Source organism: Eublepharis macularius, chromosome 9, assembly GCF_028583425.1.
Source record: "Eublepharis macularius isolate TG4126 chromosome 9, MPM_Emac_v1.0, whole genome shotgun sequence".
In the NCBI taxonomy this organism is placed as follows: Eukaryota; Metazoa; Chordata; class Lepidosauria; order Squamata; family Eublepharidae; genus Eublepharis; species Eublepharis macularius.
The window spans coordinates 2,295,156-2,317,969 of NC_072798.1; the positions used below are offsets into that span (position 1 = coordinate 2,295,156).

At 53.0% G+C, this 22,814-nt stretch overlaps 1 protein-coding gene across 1 annotated transcript; it reads right to left on the reverse strand.

Moving 5' to 3' along the window:
- Positions 1-434: 434 nt before the first annotated feature.
- LMF2 (lipase maturation factor 2) lies at positions 435-22,742 on the reverse strand. Its single transcript, XM_054988670.1, has 14 exons — positions 22,620-22,742; positions 19,162-19,415; positions 15,309-15,337; positions 13,650-13,846; positions 12,822-13,000; positions 10,930-11,068; positions 9,853-9,987; positions 8,688-8,793; positions 8,397-8,493; positions 7,566-7,748; positions 4,940-5,108; positions 2,838-2,949; positions 2,454-2,562; positions 435-1,470 (listed from the first exon to the last, which is right to left on the reverse strand). Exons 1-14 carry the CDS (start codon positions 22,717-22,719, stop codon positions 1,120-1,122), a joined length of 2,160 nt encoding a protein of 719 aa, XP_054844645.1. The 5' UTR covers positions 22,720-22,742; the 3' UTR covers positions 435-1,119.
- Positions 22,743-22,814: the final 72 nt, after the last annotated feature.

Sequence of the window (22,814 nt, forward strand, 5' to 3'; positions counted from 1 at the left end):
TGAACAAAGCCAGTGTTGTTGTTATCTCCACAATCCAGGGCTGAGAGGAGGGGCTCACCCAAGGACCCCTGCTGAGCTCACGGCGGCAGTGGGATTCGAACCGGCTCGCTTTCAAAGCAGCCATCTCAGGAAGGAAAGAAGAGGGGGCTCCGGGACCCTGAAACTCCTGGCTGTTCTCTCTTCCTTGCAGTTTCAATAGTTAGCACGGCTGGTTGGGTGGATGCCGAAGAGGAGGGAGTTTCCACCGTACTGGGCAGCGCAGCATCCTCAACCTCCCCGCAATTTCGTGCGCCCCAGCTGGGTGTGTCCACCAGCACATACACTTCCGCTGTAACCTCGCTTCCCCCCTTCCTTAGGGGTGTGTGCTGGGGGAGAGGACCTGTGCCGATATCTCCGCAGCCCCCCTTCCCAAAAGTCGAACACTCTTGGACAACTGGAATGTCAAGGCTTTATTTAGAAAACTATAATTTGTGGTCCTTGGTGCGAGAAGTACAGCTCTGCTTCCCTCGGGGCCGAGCCAGATTGGGCCCCACCAGGTCAGTGCCTGCCCCCCTTCAGCTGCAGCACAACATGGCAACGAATCCCGCCCCCTCCTTCAGGCCCAGAGGCACAAGAGATCAAGGCAATAGCAAACGGGGGGGGGATGAGGAGGAGGAGTTGGCAGCCTGAGGGTGGCAGAGGAAGGGCGGGGAGGCAAAGGGGATCTGCCACGCCCTTTTCAACCACGGGCGGGGGGGGGAGGCTGGCCTCCCCAGATGCTTCTCATTCAGCACTGCAGGACATAGCAAGGAAAGGTGCACAGGAAAAAAAAAGAAAAGAAGCGTGAGCGTTTCCTCCAGGTTTCTTGCTGTGAGCAAATTTCACATTGGACTGAAGTTGGCGCTCATCACCCACAAAGCTCCCCTCTTGCCTGCAAAGCAGGGGGCCTGGCAAAAAGAAGAGAGGGTGGGGGGGGACAAAAGGACCCCCACCCACAAACAAGTTATTCCATGTGCCATGCTGCGGCAGCTGTCGCCCTCGGAGTCCCAGGACAAAAGCCAGTCCAGGAGCAGCAGAAACCAAAACCGCATCCGGAGGGGAGTCAGTCAGTCAGTCAGCGGGGACGCAGCCCAGCGGCAGCTACTTCCTCTTCTTGACGCTCCGAAGCCCATCGGCGGGGGGCTCCGTCAGCCCCTTGGCCTTCTCTGCCGCTTCCTTCTTCAACTGCCCGTTCTTCTCCCTGCCGGCCGGGTCCCCTCCGCCGCCGCCATCGGCTGCCGCTTCCGGCCGCTTGTTGCTTTTCTGCTTCCCGCTGGCAAGGCTGCCCCCTGGCAGCCAGCCCCTCACGCCCCGCAGGAGGCAAAGGACGGCTGCGGTGAGGTAGAGGGACCAGATCAGGGCAGGGCTGGTGTAAGGGTGGGCGTGCCCTCGCACCAGCCGGAGGGCAGTAGGCAGAAAGGAGTCCGATGGCCGCTTCGGGGGGGCCTTGTCCTGCAAAGGAGGGGACAAGATGCGGAAGGCACTGGGGTTAAAGAGCTGGGGGGGGGGGGGTTCCTGCTCGAGAAAGGGGGAACGTGCTGGAACTACTTCGTTAAGCTATGGGGTAGTGAACAGAGAAACACAGCGCTGGAGCGAGCGCAAGTTCATCCAGTCCAACTCCGCTGCACAATGCAGGAAATCCACAGCTATCTCCCCACCCCCCTCCCCCCGCGGCCCCTGCTCTATGCCCAGAGGAAGGCAAAAATCCTCCAGGATCCCTGGCCAGTCTGGCCTAGAGGGAAACTCCTTCCTGGCCCCTGGGCATGTAAGGAAGGACCCCGAGAGCCAAGCACCGGCTCGTCCCATCCTGCCCTGCCTCTCCCAACCTGGGCACACTCAGACTGGGTCACAGAATCATCACAGCACATTTTGCTTGAACAGAAGGAGAAACGTCCCAATGCCAAGAACAATTCCGCAAGGCAACCAGCGACCCAGAGAGACAGCGGGCTCTCCCTCATTGGAGATCTTCAAGCAGAGGATCAATGAAGGGGCCAAGCGCGCTGGGGATCTTGCATGGAGAGTGTGTGTGTGTGTGGGGGGGGAGGAACAGACTGGAGGCCCTCAAAGGCCCTTTCCAACTCTCAGACTTGACCGATGACACCACACCAGGGCCTGCACTGCCACGTCACCCCCATCTCTCCCCCACTCCCTCCGCTGTCCCATTAGGGATGCTGGTGCAAGCCGAGGCAGCTTGCGGTGAACCAATTTCACCTTGGACTGAAGTCGGTGCTCATCACGGAAGCTGGAAGATCACCCCCCCCGCCTATTGCTGGGAAAAGAAGAAGCCCCCTCATACTCACACTCTCTTCCCTCCCAACTCATCTCCGCGTGCCGCTCCCCCCCGGGTCATCCTCCCCTTCTGCTCTCGGATGGTGTCCCCCCAACCCTCTGGGGTTCTTTACCCCTGGCCTTTGCCTCCCCTGCTGCTCTCTCACCTTAAGCCCATACTGGGCCAGGAAGGCATCTAACTGTCTGTCGCCCAGGAAGACGGTGGGGTAGAACTCCTCCACGTGTTGCCGGCGCCACCATTTTTGAGGAAGAGGCCTGGAGGGAGAGAGGGAGCAGCACCTGAGACGAGAGGTCCCCGTGGGCAGCAGTCTGCCTCTCCCACTGAGCACTTTGCTCCACCCCGGGAAAGAACAGCAGGATGGGGGGGGGGCGGCACACCAGGATTTCCCCAAGTGCTTCCCCTCGTCCAGTTACATCATGAAGCATGACTGGGCAGGCGGGCGTCGTACAATCTGGAACACAGGGCTTCCCTGCACTGGCTCCTCCCAGCGAAATGCCCCCCTTCCTCCGTCTCCTGCCACCTCACTCACCCGCCTTCTGCGCTTGCCGTGAACCAGTATTTGTACAGCTGGGCCCGGATGTAAGTAGGAGGCCGGGAGCGGAAAGGGTATTTGGAGTCATCCACTTGTACCAGATGGATCACTGCAGGGAGAAGGGGAGGCCGATCAGCCCCGACGGACCAGAACCAGGCCCGGAAGGAAAGAAGGAAGGAGCCCACATGCTGCTGCCCAGTCCTGCACTAGCAACAGGGCGGTTCCCAAGGAGAGACAAAAAGTCTGGGGCTGAGTTGCCCCATGGCAGGGGAGGGAGGGGTCTCTCGAGGCTACCCCCTTTCTCCCAGAAAAAGTGTACCGGCGGCTCACTCCCAGCGACACAGGCTTGCATTGCCTCCCCTGTGCTCCGTATCCCCACCTGAAACTGGTGGTGAATCTTTCCCTCTAGAGCACAAATGGCTGCACCCCTTGAAGGGCGCTTCTGCCCAGGAGGGACTTTTAAAAGCCCCAAGCACCAGACCAGGAGAAGAGGCCGGAGTCTCTTTTTACTATTCAGCTGGCCCCCCTTTTCTCCCAATTCTTCCCACTTTTCACTTCAACACATTCATCACTTGAGCCACGTCCTGGTTAATGGGAAACAGGGGAGGGGAGAACCCAAGGTAAGCTGATCAGATCTGGGAGAGGTTCCTATGGTCTCCGGAGGAGGTGCAGCCATGGCAGCCTTGCTTTCTGAAGGCTTTGGGACAGATGCTGCTGCTGTCCCCCAGGGAAAGAACACCCGCAGCTCAGGGGCTGAGGTTCCGCTTTGCCTACCGAGGGTCCCAGGTTCGTTCCCAGCATCGCAAGGGGGCAGAGCCTGGAAAGCCTGAGACCCTGGAAAACGACAAATCCAAGCAGAGCTGGTGTTATCAACAGGGGCTGGTGACTTGGGAGCAGTGTCCAAAGGAAGGAAAGCGGAAGCTCAGAGGTTTGGGCAGCTGCAGGGAAACGGAGGCCAGGGCTGCCGGGGGCCCAAGGAACCTAGAGGGCAGTTCGACAACAGGAAGAGCGTGCCAGCCACTCCCCCCCCCCCATGATTCCAATGGGAAGCTTCCCTGCAAAGCGTCCTGAAGGTGAGATTCGTGCGTCCTCCGTTACCGTCCCTCTCTGGGCCTACAGCCCCTTCCTTCACAACTGCACACCATCTTACACAGGGCAAGCCTGCGATGATAGACACTTTAGGCCTAGCTTTTGAAATTCTGTTTAATGCTGTGAAGCAACTCAAACGAAACTTCTGGAGTGTGAGCTGGTAACTTACAGATCATTAACAGTAATCGTTTCAGGAGCAATAATGAAGCCACGCACGACTGGAGGGCAAAGTCCCCGCAACGTCAAAGAGGGGACCGCCTACAAGCCCAGATGAGCTTCCCGCTATCTCTATAAAGCTGGACAGGATCCTGGGCCAGCCCCTCTGTGGCTGCACGCTGCGGCAAAGAAGACCCTGCCCTGTTTGGTCACCACTCGCAGCCTTCTCACCCCGCAAGAACTGAGGCCCAACAATGAATTCAGAACCGGGATGCAAAACAAACCCACACCATTCATTCTGAGCACAGAAGTCGAGGCTTCTTGGAGCAGAGTCTGGGACCAAAGAATCTGTCCTGCTCCACATAGAAACACAGAGCAGAAAAAGGAGCCCAAGGGTCATCTAGTCCAACCCTCTGCACAATGCAGGAAATTCCCAGCTGCCTCCCCTCCTCCCCTCCATTCCGATATGCATAACAGCCAGCAACCAATTGCTATTTGGCTGCAGGAACGGGGTTTCCCAGGGTGCCGAGCAACCGTGTTAAACAAGCTGAATGCAGCGGGGTGTGTGCGTGCGGGGAGACTATGGCACCCCACTTGCCTTCTGCTGCCCACACAAAGCTCTTATTGGTGCATCTAGCTCAGCACCATCTCCAACAACTGGCAGCAGAGCTCTGGCAGAGAAAGGCCCTTCCTATAGATGTGTTCAGCTGGAAAATGAGCTCACTAGTGAAATCTTCTGCATTCCAAGGTGGAGGTCTGCCACGGAGCCACGCCCCTTCCCTCCACTTGTCAAATGCAGAGAGGCACTTCCAAGAGCAAGGAGGCAGGGGAGACACGCCCCCCCCCACACTCACCTTCCTTCTTGCCCTGCAGGAGGCGATAGACAAAACTGGTGAACCAGGGGCTGTGTGTATGGTGGCCCAGAGCGGCAAACCACATCTGCCAGTCGAGCCGGGGTTGGTGAGGCACCACCACAGGCGGGGCAGTGCTGATGTTACCCGGTTTGTACATGAACTCGATCTCCTGTGGGGAAGTGCAACGGGAATATGGATTAGATCACAATATACTCCAGTTATACACGTGCATTGTAGTGAACTGTGCATGAACTTTAATGAAAAGAGCAGGAGTCCGGTAGCACCTATAAGACTAACAAAATTGGTGGTAGGGTAGGAGCTTTCAAGAGTCCAGTGTTCCTGGACTCGTGCTCTTTTCTACTGCTACAGACAGACTAACACGGCTACCCATCTTGAGCTAACTTTAATGTAGTTTGTCATCAGCTTTTCCTTTGATCTTTGACAACCAATTAAAAGGAATGGACAGTAGCAGATGAATGGTTCTTTAATTGCTAGAATGGATCAATTATGATCTGCTCACTTTCTTATCACCTTCCAATGATTTATAAAATTTATGTTGCACCTGCATCATTTCTGGCTTAGAAGAATGTCACATGACTGAAAATCCAAAGAATCAGCAATATCTAAAACCAATCATATTTTTATATTGTTGTCAGGTGTGAAAGATTTTAGATGTTTCTATTTATAGTACACGCTATAGTATAAAAGATAAAAACCCAGATAGGAGATTGGGGGTTTGACAAAGGAAATCTTATTAAGATCTAGGTGAGAAATATAGTGGTAAGTGTGCTTATTGAAAAGTCTATGCATTTCATAGAAGATCTGATTTTAAATCAATCTTACGATTTATTTGAGAGATGTTGCATGTACTTGGTCATTACTTACCGGCTTTACTTTAATAATCCTTTATATTTTAGTATCTTGCTTACTTAAAAAGATTAGAGTTTTTTTCCAATAAACAGTAAACATTAAACTCGAAGAGAAGACTCTGTATGCCTTGCTGGAAAGAGTTAAAACAAGGAGAAGCCATACAAATTATTTGTACTAAGTAACCGGTTCTTCAAAGAGAGAGAGAGATATTTTCAGGTCTCATCATCATCTCATCCTTTGGAGCTGTTCAGAATTTGGATATAAATCTCAGCACTGGACAGTGTGGAAGCTTTAATGAGGCACAGATAAAACATTCTGTTGCAAAGGAAGGACCCGATTTGCATGCATTAATGGCTTCGCAGGGCTGTTGCAGCACAGTAAGGGGAGGTGGTTTATAGGCTGGAGGGACTGCGAGCAACAGGCCTCTTCAAGAGGGACCCCCCCCCCAGCTGCTTCTGTTGCAGACACCTTATCCTGCTGCTGCTGCACTTTTCTTTGGTCAATTCAAAGCATCTCATTTAAATGTCCACCCTGGCACACCACTGCCTTGCCTCTGTCCCTCTGCCACTCAATTTCGGAGGTTCCTGCAATCAACCCCCTTGGCTTTCTCTACCAGCCCTCCTATTTTCAACTCCTAGTCAGGTGCATATTTCTACCCCCCCCCCCTCCCCAGACTATGGACGCAACTTTAAAAACTATTGCAAAGATGTCGCAGTTTGGTGTAGTAGTTAAAAGCGGCAGGACTCTAATCTGGAGAGCCGGGTTTGATTCCCCACTCCTCCGCTTGAAGCCAGCTGGGAGATCTTGGGTCAGTCACAGCTCTCTCAGAGCTCTCTCAGCCCCACCCACCTCACAGGGTGATTATTGTTGTGGGGATAACAACAACATAGATGTATTGTCGAAGGCTTTCACGGCCGGAGAACGATGGTTGTTGTGGGTTTTCCGGGCTGTATTGCCGTGGTCTTGGCATTGTAGTTCCTGACGTTTCGCCAGCAGCTGTGGCTGGCATCTTCCACGAAGATGCCAGCCACAGCTGCTGGCGAAATGTCAGGAACTACAATGCCAAGACCACGGCAATACAGCCCGGAAAACCCACAACAACCATCAATAACAACATACTTTGTAAACCACTCTGAGTGGGCGTTAAGTTGTCCTGAAGGGCGGTATATAAATTTGTTGTTGTGATGATGATGATGATCACACAGGCTTCATGAGAAAGGTAAAATGGCTGTTTCAGGGAATGACTCTCACGATGTAACAGGGCACGTGCTTGGCCTAGAGGTGCTGTGATACTTTCCTGGACCACCCAAGTCAGTGTGGTGTAATGGTTGGGAGTGTCAGACTAGGATGTGGGGGAGAGACAGACACAAAAGCCCACTTTGCCATAGGCGCTGGCTGGGTGACTTTGGGCCAGCCACTCTCTCTCAGCCTAACCTACCTCACTGGGTTGTTGTGAGGATAAAACAGAGAGGAGAGGAGACCAATGTCAGCAGCTTTGGGTCCCCACTGGGGATAAAGACAGGGTACAAACAAAATTAGAACAACACCCGTCTCTGCCCCAAAGTGGCACCACCTTTCTGCATTTATCCTTTCCCCACCTTCCCCCATTTGTGACAATTCCTGGGCACAGACGCACTTTGTGGCTTTTACATTCTGTACAGCACCCAGCGTGCTACTCCTGCCATACGCGAACCTGACAAGCAACCGCCGTGTGAAGAAAGAGACCCAACCCCCAATGCTCAGAAGAGGCCTCTACCGTCCACGTTTCCTTATCGTAGCTGCCTTCGACCACCACCTCCGGCCGGCCGCCCACCCCCGTCATCCGCCGGAACAGCCCGTAAGAGTTGGCCAGCTGGTAGCGATCGACGGCGCCGAACAGCTGGTGAACGCTCGGCCACAGCTTGCCATTGGACTCGTATTCTACGTAGGTGAAAGGGACCTGGAGCAACGAGAAGAGAAAGAGCCCTTTACAGGTAAGACCTCTCCTGAGAAGCAGCAGCCAGGGCGCGAGGGAGAGGATCCAACCAGCCACCCTGCCCCAAACCCTGATCACAGGCATGTACAGAAAGAAAGAAAAAAGCTCACTGGACAGCCAGAAAAGGAAATAGATCCAGAGGAGTTAGCCATGTTAGTCTGTAGTTGCAAAATAGTAAAGAGTCCAGCAGCACCTTTAAGACTAACCAACTTTATTGTAGCATAAGCTTTCGAGAACCACAGCTCTCTTCGTCAAATGCATCGTCAGCTTTCGAGAACCACAGCTCTCTTTGTCAGATGCATCTGATGAAGAGAGCTGTGGTTCTCAAAAGCTGACGATGCATCTGACGAAGAGAGCTGTGGTTCTCGAAAGCTGACGATGCATCTGACGAAGAGAGCTGTGGTTCTCGAAAGCTGACGATGCATCTGACGAAGAGAGCTGTGGTTCTCAAAAGCTGACGATGCATCTGACGAAGAGAGCTGTGGTTCTCGAAAGCTGACGATGCATCTGACGAAGAGAGCTGTGGTTCTCGAAAGCTTACGTTACAATAAAGTTGGTTCATCTTAAAGGTGCTGCTGGACTCTTTGCTATTTGGCAGCCTCAGTGACTCACCAGGCTGACAGTAAACATGCCCAAGGCTGCAGTGGAGAAGACAGCCCATTGGAGAGTACCCCAGAGTTTCCAGAGAAAGCCTCGGACACAGGCACACCTGGGGGAAAGAACAGAAAGGGCCTGTTAGTCAATGGGGGGAGGCACCCCCAAGAGAGTGGGGGGATCAGCAGGGCTGTGTGGAGCCTCAGCAAGAGGGACAGCCTCCCCCCCAGGTCTGGGAGGAACGATCAGCCTCCCTGAAAGAGCATGGCCCAAACGGGTCAGACCAAACTGCCTGGGCCAGCCGCTTACCTGTAGGCAGACAGAAGGACCTCCCAAAGCAGGGAAAGGAGGCAGAGGCCGACCAGGGGGAGCGTCACCATCTTCAGCCACTGCATGAATTCGTGGTACGTGAAAGCTGGGAAGACACGTCCAAGAGTCGACTCAACATGCTTGGGGTGAAAGGGTAGCGTTCGGTAGTCTCTCTCTCTCTCTCTCTCTCTCACGTGTTCATTTGTGTTCTAACTCTGTCTAGAAATGGTTCTACTAATTCTGTCTTTTCTTTAGCAGTAGAGAAGAGCAAGAGTCCAGTAGCACCTAGAAAACGAACACAATCTGTGGTAGGGTATGAGCTTTTGTGAGGCACAGTGACTCATGAAAGCTGCTACCCTACCACAAATTGTGTTAGTCTTCTAGATGCCACTGGATTCTTGCTCTTTTCTACTGTTACAGGCAGACTAACACAGCTACCCATCTTGATTTGTCTTTTCCTTGTTCTTTCAAAGCAAACTGCTTCTTGAACAGGAGAAATATCAGAATTGCGATTCAGCTCCGGTTTAGAATTAACACCGACATAATAGGATGTCTTTGGGAGTTTGTGACTTCTTCCAATTGTGTCTGTGCATGGATTGTGTCCATGTTCTGTGCATGGGAAGTAACTCCTGCCTCCCCCCCACCCTGAATTCCGAGCAACACCTGCTAAAATAAGAGGTCTTGCGATGGAACTTTAAAAGTGAGGCCAATACATTGACCCGCTTTCCAGAGTCGAACGCGAGAGTCCCCACGTGCTTCCTTCTGCCCAGGGGTCAGAATGGCAGAGGCGGCGGCGGCTGCAGTGTGACCTTGCCTTTGAATCAGAACAGCAAAGCAGAGCACTTTCTGACCCCCTTCCAAGCTCCGTTTGCTCTGGACACACGGTGGAAGCCTGCTGAGACAGAAACCACTGGACAAAGCCTGGAGTTCTGCCACTGGCTACAATTCTCTCAAGACTGCCGGGGTCAGCATTGCACTGGGAAACAGACTGGGCCCTCCCCCGTCCACTTTGCACCAAAACCGCAGTAAAGGGCATGCTGGGATTGCACTTTGCCCCCAACCTCGCTTTGGGGTAGCCCCACCTCCGGCCCGTCTGTCACCGCAAACAGAGCGACAGCGCCTCCAGACACCTGCGCCTCTCACCTCAGCCCACCCCAGAAGTTACCTGTCTTAGATTCAAGGAGCTTCTTCTCCCAGTTGATCCTCAGTCCAAAGTGACAGGCGGTCCAGTAGACCAGCAAGCTGTACGTGCCCAGTTCCGTCAGCGCAGCCAGGACGGCCAGGGGACGAGGGGGCCAGGCTGCAGGGCAGAGAGCAGGAGGCACGAGGTGACCCGAGAACTGGCCAAGCTCCTCACACAATACCGCCCCAGCCTCTGAGCAGCCTGCCTCCCCTTGGCTCCGGGGGTGGTGAATGGCAGGCGGCCAGCCCATCACCTTTCCCGACAAGGTCCGCCCCCACAGGTGCTGAGCAAAACAGCCAGGTGTGCCACCACTCCGCTGGCATGGCAGGGCATCTCCTACCTCCGACCTAGGAGGGGGTTTGCAGAAAAGCAATCCCCGGGCTTCCAGGCCCCCTTCCCCCCTTGCAAGGGAGCCCCCTGAGAGACCCCAACCTGTCCTGGCTACGCCTCTGCCACACCCTCAAGGGCCAATCTTTTGTACTAGGATTTTGTGTATTAAAAACAAACAAACACACACTACACAAGGTAACGGTCTTAGAAATGAAAGGAGGATTCAGGGGCAGCTATGGAGATGGTGAACAACCCTGGAGGCAAATTCACGTTAGGAACAGAAGGGATTTAAGGCAAGGTGACACCAAGCGTTTCTGAACACTTCGCAGGCTCTCATAAAAATCCCAACAACAACTGAGCTTGCCTGCTCACAGGCAATCCAGAGGCCCCATCCTGGTCTGTAGCAATCCCTCCATCACGGTAGCTAGTATATTTGTATCTTAATTCCCGAGAGGAGATCAAGGAAACGCGCACGAGTCTCCCTTCTCCACTTTCACCAGCAACAGCCCTGTGAGGCAGGTCAGGCTGAGACTGTATGACTGGCCCAAGGTCACCCAGGGTAATACAGAGATTCGAACCTAACTCCGCTTGAACCTAACTCCCCCTCAACCCTAACCACTACACCACACTGCTTCCAGCGTGGTTCCCGTTTTACAGACACAGAAACAAAGAGCTCGCCAGCATCCCTCCCAGCCCAGGGAGTCCGTGCCGCCACCCGCAGGCACCCACCAGCTCCCACTTTCTTCCGGCTGCGGCCCAGCCAGAACCCCACGTGCTCGTCGTCCAGCAGGCAGAAGCTCAGGGTGATCGTCAGCAGGTTGAAGAAGTTGTAGTTGCCTGTGAGGATAATGAGGACTTGCAGCAAGACCTGAAAGGCATTTTTCAAAGAAGTGACACTCATTTCCCTGGAAATGAGGAGGAGAAAACGCACATGGGGGCCAAATTCTGCACGGACCCTAGCCGAAGGTCCCTCCGCATCCTCTCTGGAACAGAAAGGCCTTCCCATCGAATGGCTGCTACCTGGGAGCCTTTTGCCTGGAGACTGGGAGCATGGAAGGCCCACAGGTGCACCGTTCAGCTGAAGTCCCACCACAAGAGGCGGAAGCCAGCTGCTCCCTTCTTTACTCGACTGTTTGTTCCTCTGGATCTCCTAAGGTGGTTTATTGCCAACGGCCCCTAATCGGGTCTAGGCTGTAGAAAGATACAGGATCTTCCATGGCCACAATTACCAGTCGTTATAGTGCACTTTAAGTATATAATGCCTGCTAAGTGTGGCTGTGAAAGATCCTGTATCTTTCTACAGCTTAGTCCAGTTCTGTGGTGCCCTTTATTTTTGTTTTCCAAATCAAGTCTAGCAAAAGGTTCAAGGTTTTGGTATTAACCTATAAAGCCCTATGCGGACTGGGTCCGGCGTATCTGCGGGACCGCCTCTCCCCATACGAACCCCGGAGGACTCTTCATTCTAGTGACAAACATCTGCTAAAGGCCCCAGGCCCCAGGGGGGCCCGCCTGGCATCGACTTGTTTGGAGGTTGGAATGCAGTTAGCATATACCCTTGACGAAAGAATGGTACAATTCTTCTATCTCAGATGGTCATCCTCTTCCATCGAGGAAGGGGATACCTGCTTAGCCAGTTTGATCAGCTCAATTAATTCTGGCGATCAACGGGGTGACAGACGTTACAGCCAGATCACCCTTTTAATACCATTCTTGAGAACACGCTTTTTTCCCAATAAAAGAATTAGATAGCCCCAAAGAGTGGACAACACCACCACCAATTTTTTTAAATTCTAAGACCCTATTTGAGCTAAATCAACAAATAGGTAAAGGTAGTCCCCTGTGCAAGCACCGAGTCATTACTGACCCATGGTGGGATGTCGCATCACGATGTTTTCTTGGCAGACTTTTTGTTATGGAGTGATTTGCCACTGCCTTCCCCAGTCATCTACACTTTACTCCCAGGAAACTGGGTACTCATTTTACCGACCTCGGACGGATGGAAGGCTGAGTCAACTTTGAGCCGGATACCTGAACCTGGCTTCCGCCGGGATTGAACTCAGGTCATGAGCAGAGCTTGGGCTGCAATACTGCAGCTTATGACTCTGTGCCACGGGGCTCTGTAAATCAACAAATAACCAATGCCCAATTATGTCTGCGGTTCTTTGCTCTTATGGCAAGTTTATTGATATTATGATAATTCTACTTTCCAGCACAAGTCCACAGTGAGCAATCACAAGTATACAGCAAGCAAGCCAGATGCACTCATTGACAGTGAATGTCGAAATCTGAAAGCCCAACTGCGTGTCCTTGTAGCGTTCTTATTGCAAGAGAGATGCAGCAATGCCTTCTGAGTGTACTGTGAAGTTAGAGATGTCTACGGAAGCTGGGCCGGAAGCAGGCAGCCCAGACACCACCCAGGTTGCCTCGAGGAACAACCCTCTGGGTGTGTGAGAAGATGCATGGTTTGGGCGGTGGCTGTGGTAAGGGGGAGTGTTCCGCCTCACACAAATTCTCCCACCAACACTGGAACATCAACTGGAACTCTGCGGCACGCAAGCCAACTGGCACCGTTCTTTTCTGCACCTACATTGGCAAGGACAACTTGGTGGGCGCAGGCATACCTGGCAGTAGAAGGCGAACAGTCGGAGGCGACGGACTGGCACGAAGAAGAGGGGCGGGACGGCTATCTCGATCAAGTAAGTGGCCACCACACTCAGCTTCTGGAGCCAGACGGGCAACTGATGCACGAACCACGCCGCTGGCGTAGGAATGCACTGTGTCTCGTAGTGGTAGGTCAGGGCTGGCAGGAGAAAGAAAGGAACGTGGAAGAAACTGAGTGGAATAAAGAGGTGACGGCCCAGGAGCCTTTAGGGCAGGTTGGGCTGTGAAATGCGGGGCGAAATCTGAAGACCCCATTTCTAAGCTGCCATCCCAGGGATGCAAACGGCTAGGCAGATGGAAAAGCTTGGCTAGCACTGAAGCTACACAGACCCTGGAGCACGACGGATTCAACCACAAGCTACTTCTTCCAGTTTGCAGGATCTGAGCAAGTCTGTTAATGACAGGATGTCTGTGGGGTCTTTCATGCATAGGGTCGCCATAGGTCGGAGGAGACTTGACGGCAGAGAACTTGACGGCAGAGAACGGGTCCAAAGACCCGTTCCAGCTCTAAGACTTATTGCTGCTTCGGCTGTCAGACCATTAACTAACATTTAAAGGTGGCCCACCCTAGAGGGACAGGAGAGGCTAACAGAGATGCAGTTCATTTCACCTCCACAATGGCTCTGCCAAGACTCCAAACCAATGTGCCTTTTGCACACTCACCAGGGAACACAAACGCGAAGGCGCTCCATGCCTCACAGGGATCCACTGCCCGTTTCCGCCCCTTACCACTCTGGCCTGCGAGTTTGGAGCGTGGCCTCTCCTCTCCCCACCGCCCACTCACTCACCTGTGAGCCCCCACCAAGTGGGGCAGCGGCTGGTCAGCTTGACCACCCCCGAGGCAAACATGAGGCGGAAGAGCAGCCAGCGCACCAGCCAGAAGGTCACCCCGTCATGTGCCCGCCAGGCCGTCGAGCGCCACTTCAGCAGGTGGAAGGGGGCCACCAGCACTGCCAGGAACCCCGTCTCCAGCAGGAGGCTGTCCCTGTTAGGGAGGGGCGCAGAAGACTCCGGTCAAAGCAGCAGGAGACGCGGAGGCACCCTGCCCTGCCTGCACAGTCACATGAAGGACTCCCGTTTTGTGTGTGATGCCCTGCCCTGCCCCGCCCCAAACCCTGGTTTTAAACAATACACTGTCCACAGCTCATTCAGCCCTTGTCGGCCACGGGGAGCACTGAAGGGCCACCCCAGTGCTGAGCCCCACATGCCACTGGCCACCACCCACCGGTCCTATTCAACTGTGAGGACTAGGATCACGCTCTTTTAATGAAAGGGAAGGAGCGAATGGCTGGACACACAGGTGGCCCTTCTCTCTCAGTATCCTGGAGAACCTGCAGCCACGCAGAGGGGCTCGTGGGGGAGCGTGACGGACTCTTATCCATGCCTTTACCATACTTCCTCCGTCTCAAAAAAAAAGAGTTATCTTTTTTCTGGCACAGCTTCCATCAATTAGTTCAAGACCTGTCAAACAGGACTGCTCTTTGAACAAGTTCTGCTTATCAGTACGTTATTAATAAGGGTCCTTTTCACTTTGCCTTTTCTCATCAAAATACACAGACACCTATTTAGAGTCTATTTATTTCCTTTTTATTGGAATTACACTCTGTTTTTTTAAAGAAGCAAGATATCAAAACACGTATTATCATTAATATAAATCCTACAAAAATGGAACACAGAAAAGCAGAAAGAATTAGGTTTGCGAACATTTCCTAATCAACTCTAAGTTTAAAACAATTAAAGTTTCTACGAAATGCATTAAGACTCCCATTTTAAAAAATGATAAAGGTAGTCCCCCTGTGCAAGCACTGAGTCGTTATTGACCCATGGGGGGATGTCGCATCATGACGGTTTTTTGGCAGATTTTTTACGGGGCGCGGGAGGGTAGTTTGTCATTGCCTTCCCCAATCATCTACACTTTACCCCCAGGAAACTGGGCACTCATTTTACCGACCTCGGAAGGATGGAAGGCTGAGTCAACCTTGAGCTGGCTCCCATAGCAATGGTAAAATTCTCACCTAGATCCTCATGAGATTTCTTCCAATCAGAACTTTGACATACTATCTGAACTTGCATGTTTTATAGGTTATCTTATGCAAATATCTAAGATCTTTTTTATGAGATAGCATAAGCAATGATTGGTTTGATGCTCCATTCAAAGTTCATATTTTCTATTGTATAACCTTTTAATTAGCCAAAGATGATGTTATATCCAAAACAAAACTATACATCTGTGGGAAATGACAGAGTGAAGTTGGTAGATCACCAACTTAATCTAGATAGAGTCCATTATTTTTAATTGGCTGTCAAAGATGAACACACACAGACAGACACAGACAGTTCATGCAAAGTCGAGAAGTCCACCTAGAACACACGTGTGCTGTTCTGTAGTGCTTACTGCAATGTGCTTTAATCTATATTACTGCAACAGTAGGATGCACGGCACTCACCACTGGAAGTAGAGGAAGACCTGCCCCACCTGCAACGAGAATTGGGGAGGGGAGAAAGAGCGCATCAAGCAGGGCTGGCAGAAGGCAAGAGGCCGGAGTGGGGAAGCAACTCCCCCCCCCCCCCCGGCACTAATTCATACTTGCTTTTCATTAATCGGCGAGCCTCTTTGAGCTCTCCCCTTCCAGGGGAAAAGCAGCAAGCAAACAGTCTGAACAAATCAGCGCGGGTCATTCAACCCACCCCTTTCTCTTGCCAGCTACCTCGGCTTTTGGGGTCCAACCTGGATAATGCAGGGGGACCTTCTGGCCTCAGAAGTGGTTTGCTGTCAACGGGTGTGTCTGAAGTACCCTCCACCCCAGAACTGACCTCAGTTATTTCAGTCCACCCTGCGCGTTCTCAGAAGTCTTGCAGCACCAGTCGTAACTGGCAGAAGGGGGGGGGGGGCTTTGGAGGAAGGAGCCACCCAGCTCCAAGCCCAGGTTGCATGAATGACTCTGGCTGAAGCAGGACCAAAACCCAGAAGTAATTTAAACTCTGAACAAAAAGAAGCCGCTCTCTTATGCTCTTGCACCCTGCACGGACTCGGAAGCACAACCCATGCAGGGCTTAGCCTCTAGGGACTCCGCATCTGGTCCATGCAGCAAGGGGCAATGGAGAGAAGTCCCAACCAAGAAATCTAAGGTAACGATGAACTTTAAACTACTACAGCTTTTAGCAAAGCTAGCCTGCCCTAGTCAAACAACCTCCAGGACAAGTTCCAAGTGCAGGGAGTGGAGATTGCAAGTTTTCATCTGGTTTTTGTTCCTTTGCTCAGCCTTAAATACTTGAACATTCTTTTGATTCATTTATTTATTCACTTAGAGGTGGTGGAGAGTGCCCTCAAGTCCTAGCTGGCTTACGGCGACCCCTGCTGGGGTTTTCAAGGCAAGAGACTAACAGAGGGGGTTTGCCATGGCCTGCCTCTGCTATCCTGGTCTCCATTGGAGGTCTCCCATCCAATTACTAACCAAGGCCAACCCTGCTTAGCTTCTGAGATCTGGCGAGATCGGGCTTGCCTGGGTTATCGAAGTCAAAGCATTCACTGATTACACTTCTTTATATATTGACGGCTCTGAGTCCAAACCCTAGTCAATCTTGCTACCTGTAGTGCATCAAGGGGGTGGGCAGCAAAGAAACATGCCATCCCTGGAGCACGTCAGCTCTCAACTGCAAAGCTGTTATAGTTTGCCCCCATGCTAACTTGCGGAGAGAAGCGGGCAGGTGTGGCAACCAGGTGGAACTGCTAAACAGCAACACAGGTACAGAGTAATAGATGTGTGACTCTGTTCAGCAGTTGATGCATCTGACAAAGAGAGCTGTGGTTCTCGAAAGCTGACGATGCATCTGACAAAGAGAGCTGTGGTTCTCGAAAGCTGACGATGCATCTGACAAAGAGAGCTGTGGCTCTCGAAAGCTGTTGATGCATCTGACAAAGAGAGCTGTGGTTCTCAAAAGCTGTTGATGCATCTGACAGAGAGCGCTGTGGCTCTCAAAAGCTTATGCTACAATAAAGTTGTTTAGTCTTAAATGTGCTACTGGACTCTTTACAGGTTCTGGAAAGGTCCAGTCTTAACCTCGCCTCTGTCCTAAGATCATTGGCCGGTCCCTTTCTCAGGCTTTACCCCCCCCCCTCGAAATGCAACAATAATTCCGACCAACATTACAAAGCTAGTGTAAAGCCTGCAAAATGACAGGGTATGCAAACACTTTGACCACTTCTTGGCTCTCTTCAGGCCACCCAAAGCTGCCTGCCCCACGCTTCCGCTGGGAAAAGCATCGCCCCACCCTATGTAATCTGGATTATCAATCAGAAGACAGAAGAAAGCCTCACTCACGCCAGTAACCCCAGAGGAGTGGCCGCAGAAGTCTGCCGCAGCCAGTGTGCATTGTAGTCTGGGGGCACTTTAAAGATTAGCCCCATTTCATTCCTGCCTAAGCTTCCGTGGACTGGAGCCCACTTTGTCGGCTGCTATGCCGTGGCTCCTCCACTTCTGCAATCGCCACACCACAATGCACAGGGTCCTCCAACAGGGTCAGGCTGACTAATTCACCACACGGGATGGAGGGGCTGCCCCAGCCCGCTGCCGTCTCTCCCCTCCGTTCTTCTCTCAGGCACTGAGACGTGGAACAAGCTCAGAGCAGCCAACCTCAGCAGCAGCGGGCTTCCAAAAGAGGCGAGAGGAGTGGCTCCCCCCCAAACTGAGGTCAGAGCTTTGTCTAGCAGCGGAGAGAGGCAGGGCCAAGCTCCCTCTTGGCTTCACAGTGGCCTTAAAAGGCAAGGAGGAGTCAGGACGACTGCCAAGCTCCAGTGCCCTCGAGCAACTTCCTTCTGGGCTGGAGATGCAGCATTCCCAGGCAGCTGGAAGGCACGGAAATCCTTTTTTTTCCAGCTGAGCACAGGGAAATACTACAGGGCAATTGCAAGTGACGTGATTTACAACTGGATCCGAGAGAAAGAGGGGCCTAGCCAGAATTCTGGTTATTCGGGTACTTCGTAGGTGGCCCAGGGTCCCTTAAAGTGGCGCCCCTGTCTTTGGAATCTCTTCTACCTCTTCTGGTCCCGAGCTGCCTTTTCCAGGACTTCCACGCTGACCAGCTCCCACCTCCCCCACTCTTCTAGCCCTTCAAGAATCAGAGTGCCTTCTGCTTCCTTCCACTCGAGGTGCTGGAGTCTGAGATCACGGAACTTTTTTTAAAAAAAATCTAAATGTTAGATTCTCTTTGTACTGCCATTCTTTGCAAAACTTTTGTCGCTCCTCTAGAAAATTCAGAACAGTTTAAGTAAATAAGCAAATCAAACAGACTTCAAGTGCAACCACAAGGTGAACTCAACCTCTCTCTCTCTCGGCTCAGAACAAGTTTTAGCACATCGCTGTATTCTTCTGTTTATTTAACTCACGATCAATCCACCGAAAGGGACCAGAACGCAATTCATGATGGCGGGAGTTCTAATGCTACCCAGCGTACGACCTTCAAATAGAATCCCTTCAAACAGAATTCAGGTACCTACTTGCTAAAAAGCAAAGTTTCTAAATCATACCTAACAGCAGGAAAAGGGGCCGAGATTTCCTGTTCCAAGCCCTGACGGAACAAGGTGGCCTTCGATTGTTTTCTGAGGGCCAGAGGCAGCACAATCCATTGGCCGCACAACACGAGGCATTTACATAGATGGTGCAGCTACCAAAAAGGCTCTGCTCTTTTCACCTCCAACCGGTAAAGCCCTCCAAAAAAACAGCAGGATTTTCGTCCACTGGCACCTTAGAGACCAACAAGATTTTACAGGTGTAAGCTTTTGAGAGTCAGAGCTCCCTTCTTCAGACACTTCAGATACCTGAAGAAGGGAGCTCTGACTCTCCAAAGCTTACACCCTGAAAATCTTGTTGGTCTCTTAAGTTGCCACTGGATCAAAATCCTGCTGTTCTACTGCAGCTGCCAACATGGCTACCCACCTAAAACGACCCTCCAAAAGGACTTCATGTGCACGGAGGGCATGTTCTCTCAATCTGGACAGGGCTTTAAAAATCAGCACCGGCACCATGCAACCCAGGAGGCTAACAGCTGCGTTCCTTGCATTGGGGCCAATTAAACCTTTTGGATGTGCTGATGGAAAAATTCTGTTGTTTTACGACTCAGCTTTCGACAGCAGGATTCTGCCCACTCGTTTGCTAGGATATGACCTGCTTTGAGTGTCTGGGAGCCCACAGGCTGCAAATCCATCTGCCATGCAACTATAACCGGGCCTCGATGCCTCTACTAACAGCTACCCCCCAACATGGTCACATCCGGCTCACTGCCCCTTCCCCAGAGCTGTACCTGATAAAGAGAAAGGTAGAGGGCCCAAAGAGCCAGGAAGACGAGGCTGTCGCGCAAGGGCTCCAGGATCAGGGCCCCGAAGGAGAGCAGCACCCCCAGGAGGCAAAGCAGCTCCATGCCTTGCTCCGTGTCCAGCCCCAGTCGTGGTCCGAGCCACAGCAAGGTCGGGGAATCCCGCAGCTGCTCCCAGAATCCTTTGCCAGTGACACGGAGCATCTTGCGGGCGGGTAGGATGCCATCCTTCCCGTAAAGGCCTGAAACAGAGAGGAAAATGACATTAGGACAGGGACATGACACCAGCAGGGAAGGTTTCTCTCCTTCCCAGCCCCAGAAGGGAACACGGCACCCCTCCCTAGCAAGACTTGGGCTGTTCTTTCCCCCTCCGACCACACACACCAGTGCGCAGCTCAGCGGAGGAAGTGTTGGCTTCAGGCCTCAGTTTCAGCCCCGACTCAACCACGCATTTATTTACACTGGGGCCTCAAGCACACTCCCGCACATCAGACAAGCCTCACAAGATTACGGCTAGTACGGAAAGGGAGAGACCGGCAGAGTGCTGGGCTCGGGCGGAGGAGATTCAAGCTCACACCCCTACCCTGCTGGGAAGCTCTGCAAGTGACTCTGGGGCAGCTCTTGTCTCACAACCCAGCCAGGGGTGTTGTGAGGACTGAGGGTGAGTAGGAAGGGGGCAAGCCATACATGCCACCTGGAGCTCCACGGGAGTGGTGGGATAAACCTCAAAACAGAAACAAGTGGGTTACTTGGCACTGTCAAGTTGTTTATTCAGCAGTGGCTGTCAACTCTGGCAGAGAAAGGATCGCCAGGTTTGTGCCAGCCAGGGCCCCCGGCAGGCAGCTCAGTCCAGGACTACGGCTTGGCCTCCCCCCTCCTCTTTCTGCTTTGGGAGCTGGACGTGTCCCTGCCTGGGGCCTTCGCTTCAACCACAGCCCTCGGCCACTCCAAAGTTCTGGGTGTGGAGTTTCACAGCAACAGTTGAAAATCCCATCACGTAGCTGAACCCGACTGGAAACACTGGAAGGATGTGACCGAGCAACACTTTTCTTACAGCTCCTGCATCTTTAAGCAACTCTGACTTTTCTCACTGGCCGTTCCCGTCCCTAGAACAACCCCATTGAGACACTGATGTGGTGCCACGCTCCGCCAGCCCGGACGATATTTCTGCTGCCTTCATTCCACAACTCAGTCCTCCATGCAGTGAGTCTGAGTGCGGAGTAGCAGGATTTGAGTCCAGCGGTATCTTAGAGACCAAGATTTTCAGAGTGTAAACTTTCGAGAGTCACAGCTCCCTTCTTCAGACTCCACCCAGCATGGACTAGGATCCAGGGAGCCGGGGTTTGAACACCTTCTCTGCCACAGAAGCTACAGGGTGACCTCACACCAGTCACACACTCTCACCCTAACCTACCTCACAGGGTTGTTGTGAGAAGAATGATGGGCCCCCATTTGGGCCCCCATTAGGGAGAAAGGCAGGGTGCACACATAGTAATTCAGTAAATCTCCACAAGTGGAAGCCACAGTCCAACTTGTGATCGGAAAGTACGTTCTCAAGAGAAAAAGCAAAGAGAATCTTTGCCAGGAAAAACCCACCTCCACGTCCACCCAGGCCAAGGCCCTTTCCTTTCAGCAGAGCCCTGAGCTAGAAGACTATAGCAGAACCACAAGAGGGTTTTGGTGGCCTGCCAGAATGCTGGAGGGAGCGGCCTGCTGGACGCAGAAGGGAAACGGGAGGAGAGAACAGCAGCCGTAAACAAAGGGAGCGCGCAGGCAGGAACCCGACACCTGGAGCAATGACAGCTTGAAGGGAGGGGGACAAAAGACCTCCAACCTGGATTCTCCGGTGGGCCCGCACGCCAAGGCAGGGGACTTGCAGTACGGCAGCGTCGCTAGAGACGTGCGTTCCACTGCCACGTGCTTGAGGGGAGAGACGGCAGCGGGGTGAGGAAAGAGGAGAAGGAATCCCCGGCACATGCAATTAATACCATTCTGGTTTATTCATGGCCTGCCATTCTTGCTGAGACTCAAGGTGGATCACGGGGGTATGGCACATCCAGTCCCAGGGCAGAAGCTGGGCCAAATGGGAGCGCCTCGTCTGGTTTATAAATCACAGCACAGCCGCCTAAAACAGACCCTTCAAGTTCCATCATGCTGGCAGAAAAAACGGAAGCACATCAGAGGATCTCCCTCCTGGATCCAGAGCAGGGGCCTGAAGACGAGACCCCTGCCCCAGGCAGCCCAAACAAGCAGAAGGGACGCATTTGGCTCCTGCGGCCTATGCTGTTCTTGGGGCCGTGGAAGTGCCACCTGCCCTCTCCCCAGGATTCTGCCCCCCTGCTCTTTGCTGCTCCCAAATCCTCTAGAAATCGCCTTTCCATGTTGCATCCAAAGCCATAAACCAGGGTTGCCAGATGCCAGTAGGGAAACTCCTGGAGATTTGGGGGGGGGGTGGAGCCTAGAGAGGGGGGGGTTGGTGGGGAGGGCTCTCAGCAGCTTATAATGCCACAGAGCCCACCCTCCGGAGCAGCCATTCCCTTCGGGAGAGGATTTCTTCAAATCTACCTTGGATTTCTGTTGGTTTTAATGTCTACACCCTACTACGCTGTTCACTGAAATGTCTTAGAAACGCAGGGCACTGGCTCACTGCGTAGTCCGCTTTGAGTCTCAGGAAGTTGCCCAACCTCTCAGTGGAGCCTGGAGATCTCCAGCATTACGACCCATCTCCAGGCCAGCCAGGCCAGTTCCCCTGGAGAAAGGGGCTGCTTTGGAGGGTGGATCCTAAGGGGCTGGACTGTCACTCTGCGCTCCGCTGGTTCAAACGCCGCTCCTGCCAGGAGCGCAGCAGGCGGCCTCGGGCGAGCCCTTCCTCTCAGCCCCAGCCGGATTGTGGGCATGATAAACACACTCCCTTGGTTCACAGCTCTGAGCGGGGCACTAATCTGTCCAGAAGGGCGATACAGAAGCACACTAGTGTTGTTATTAACACTATTATTATTATTATTAATCTGTCTAGAAGAGCAGTCTATAAGCACACTGGGGTTGTTGTTGCTGTTATTATTATTATCAATCACAGAAGAGTGATATAAACGTGCATTAATCTATCTAGAAGAGCGGTATATAAGTGCACGGCTCTCGTTGCTGCTGTTGTTATTACTACTCTGCCTACAAGAGGAGTAAATAAACGCAGCATTATTATTATTCCCCACTGAGTTCCCTCCCTCCCCAGGCTGCAGCCCCAAATCTCTGGGAATTTCTCAACCGGGAGTTGGCCACCGCAGTTGGGCTATAAATAACGTAAGAAAATAATGAATGAACGGGAATAAACCCCTGAGAGGCAGCCTGGAGACCGGCCGCCTTTCCGGGAGATCTCCAGCCCCCCCGGCCTGGAGGCTGGCAACCGGGCAGGGACAGCCCCCCTCCCCCGGGCCTAGCGGGGCACCCACCGGGCAGCTGGGCGTAGAGCGAGGCGAAGGCGGCGGCGTAGGCGGCGGCCAGGCCGAGCAGGAAGAGCTGCCGGGCGGCGCGGGGCGGCTCTCCCGCCATGGCCGAGACACGTCGGAGCTGCGGCCGCGGCGCGCGGGGCGAGGCGGCGCCGGGGGGCGGGCTCGGAACGCGCGGCGGGCGAGCCGGATTGGCCC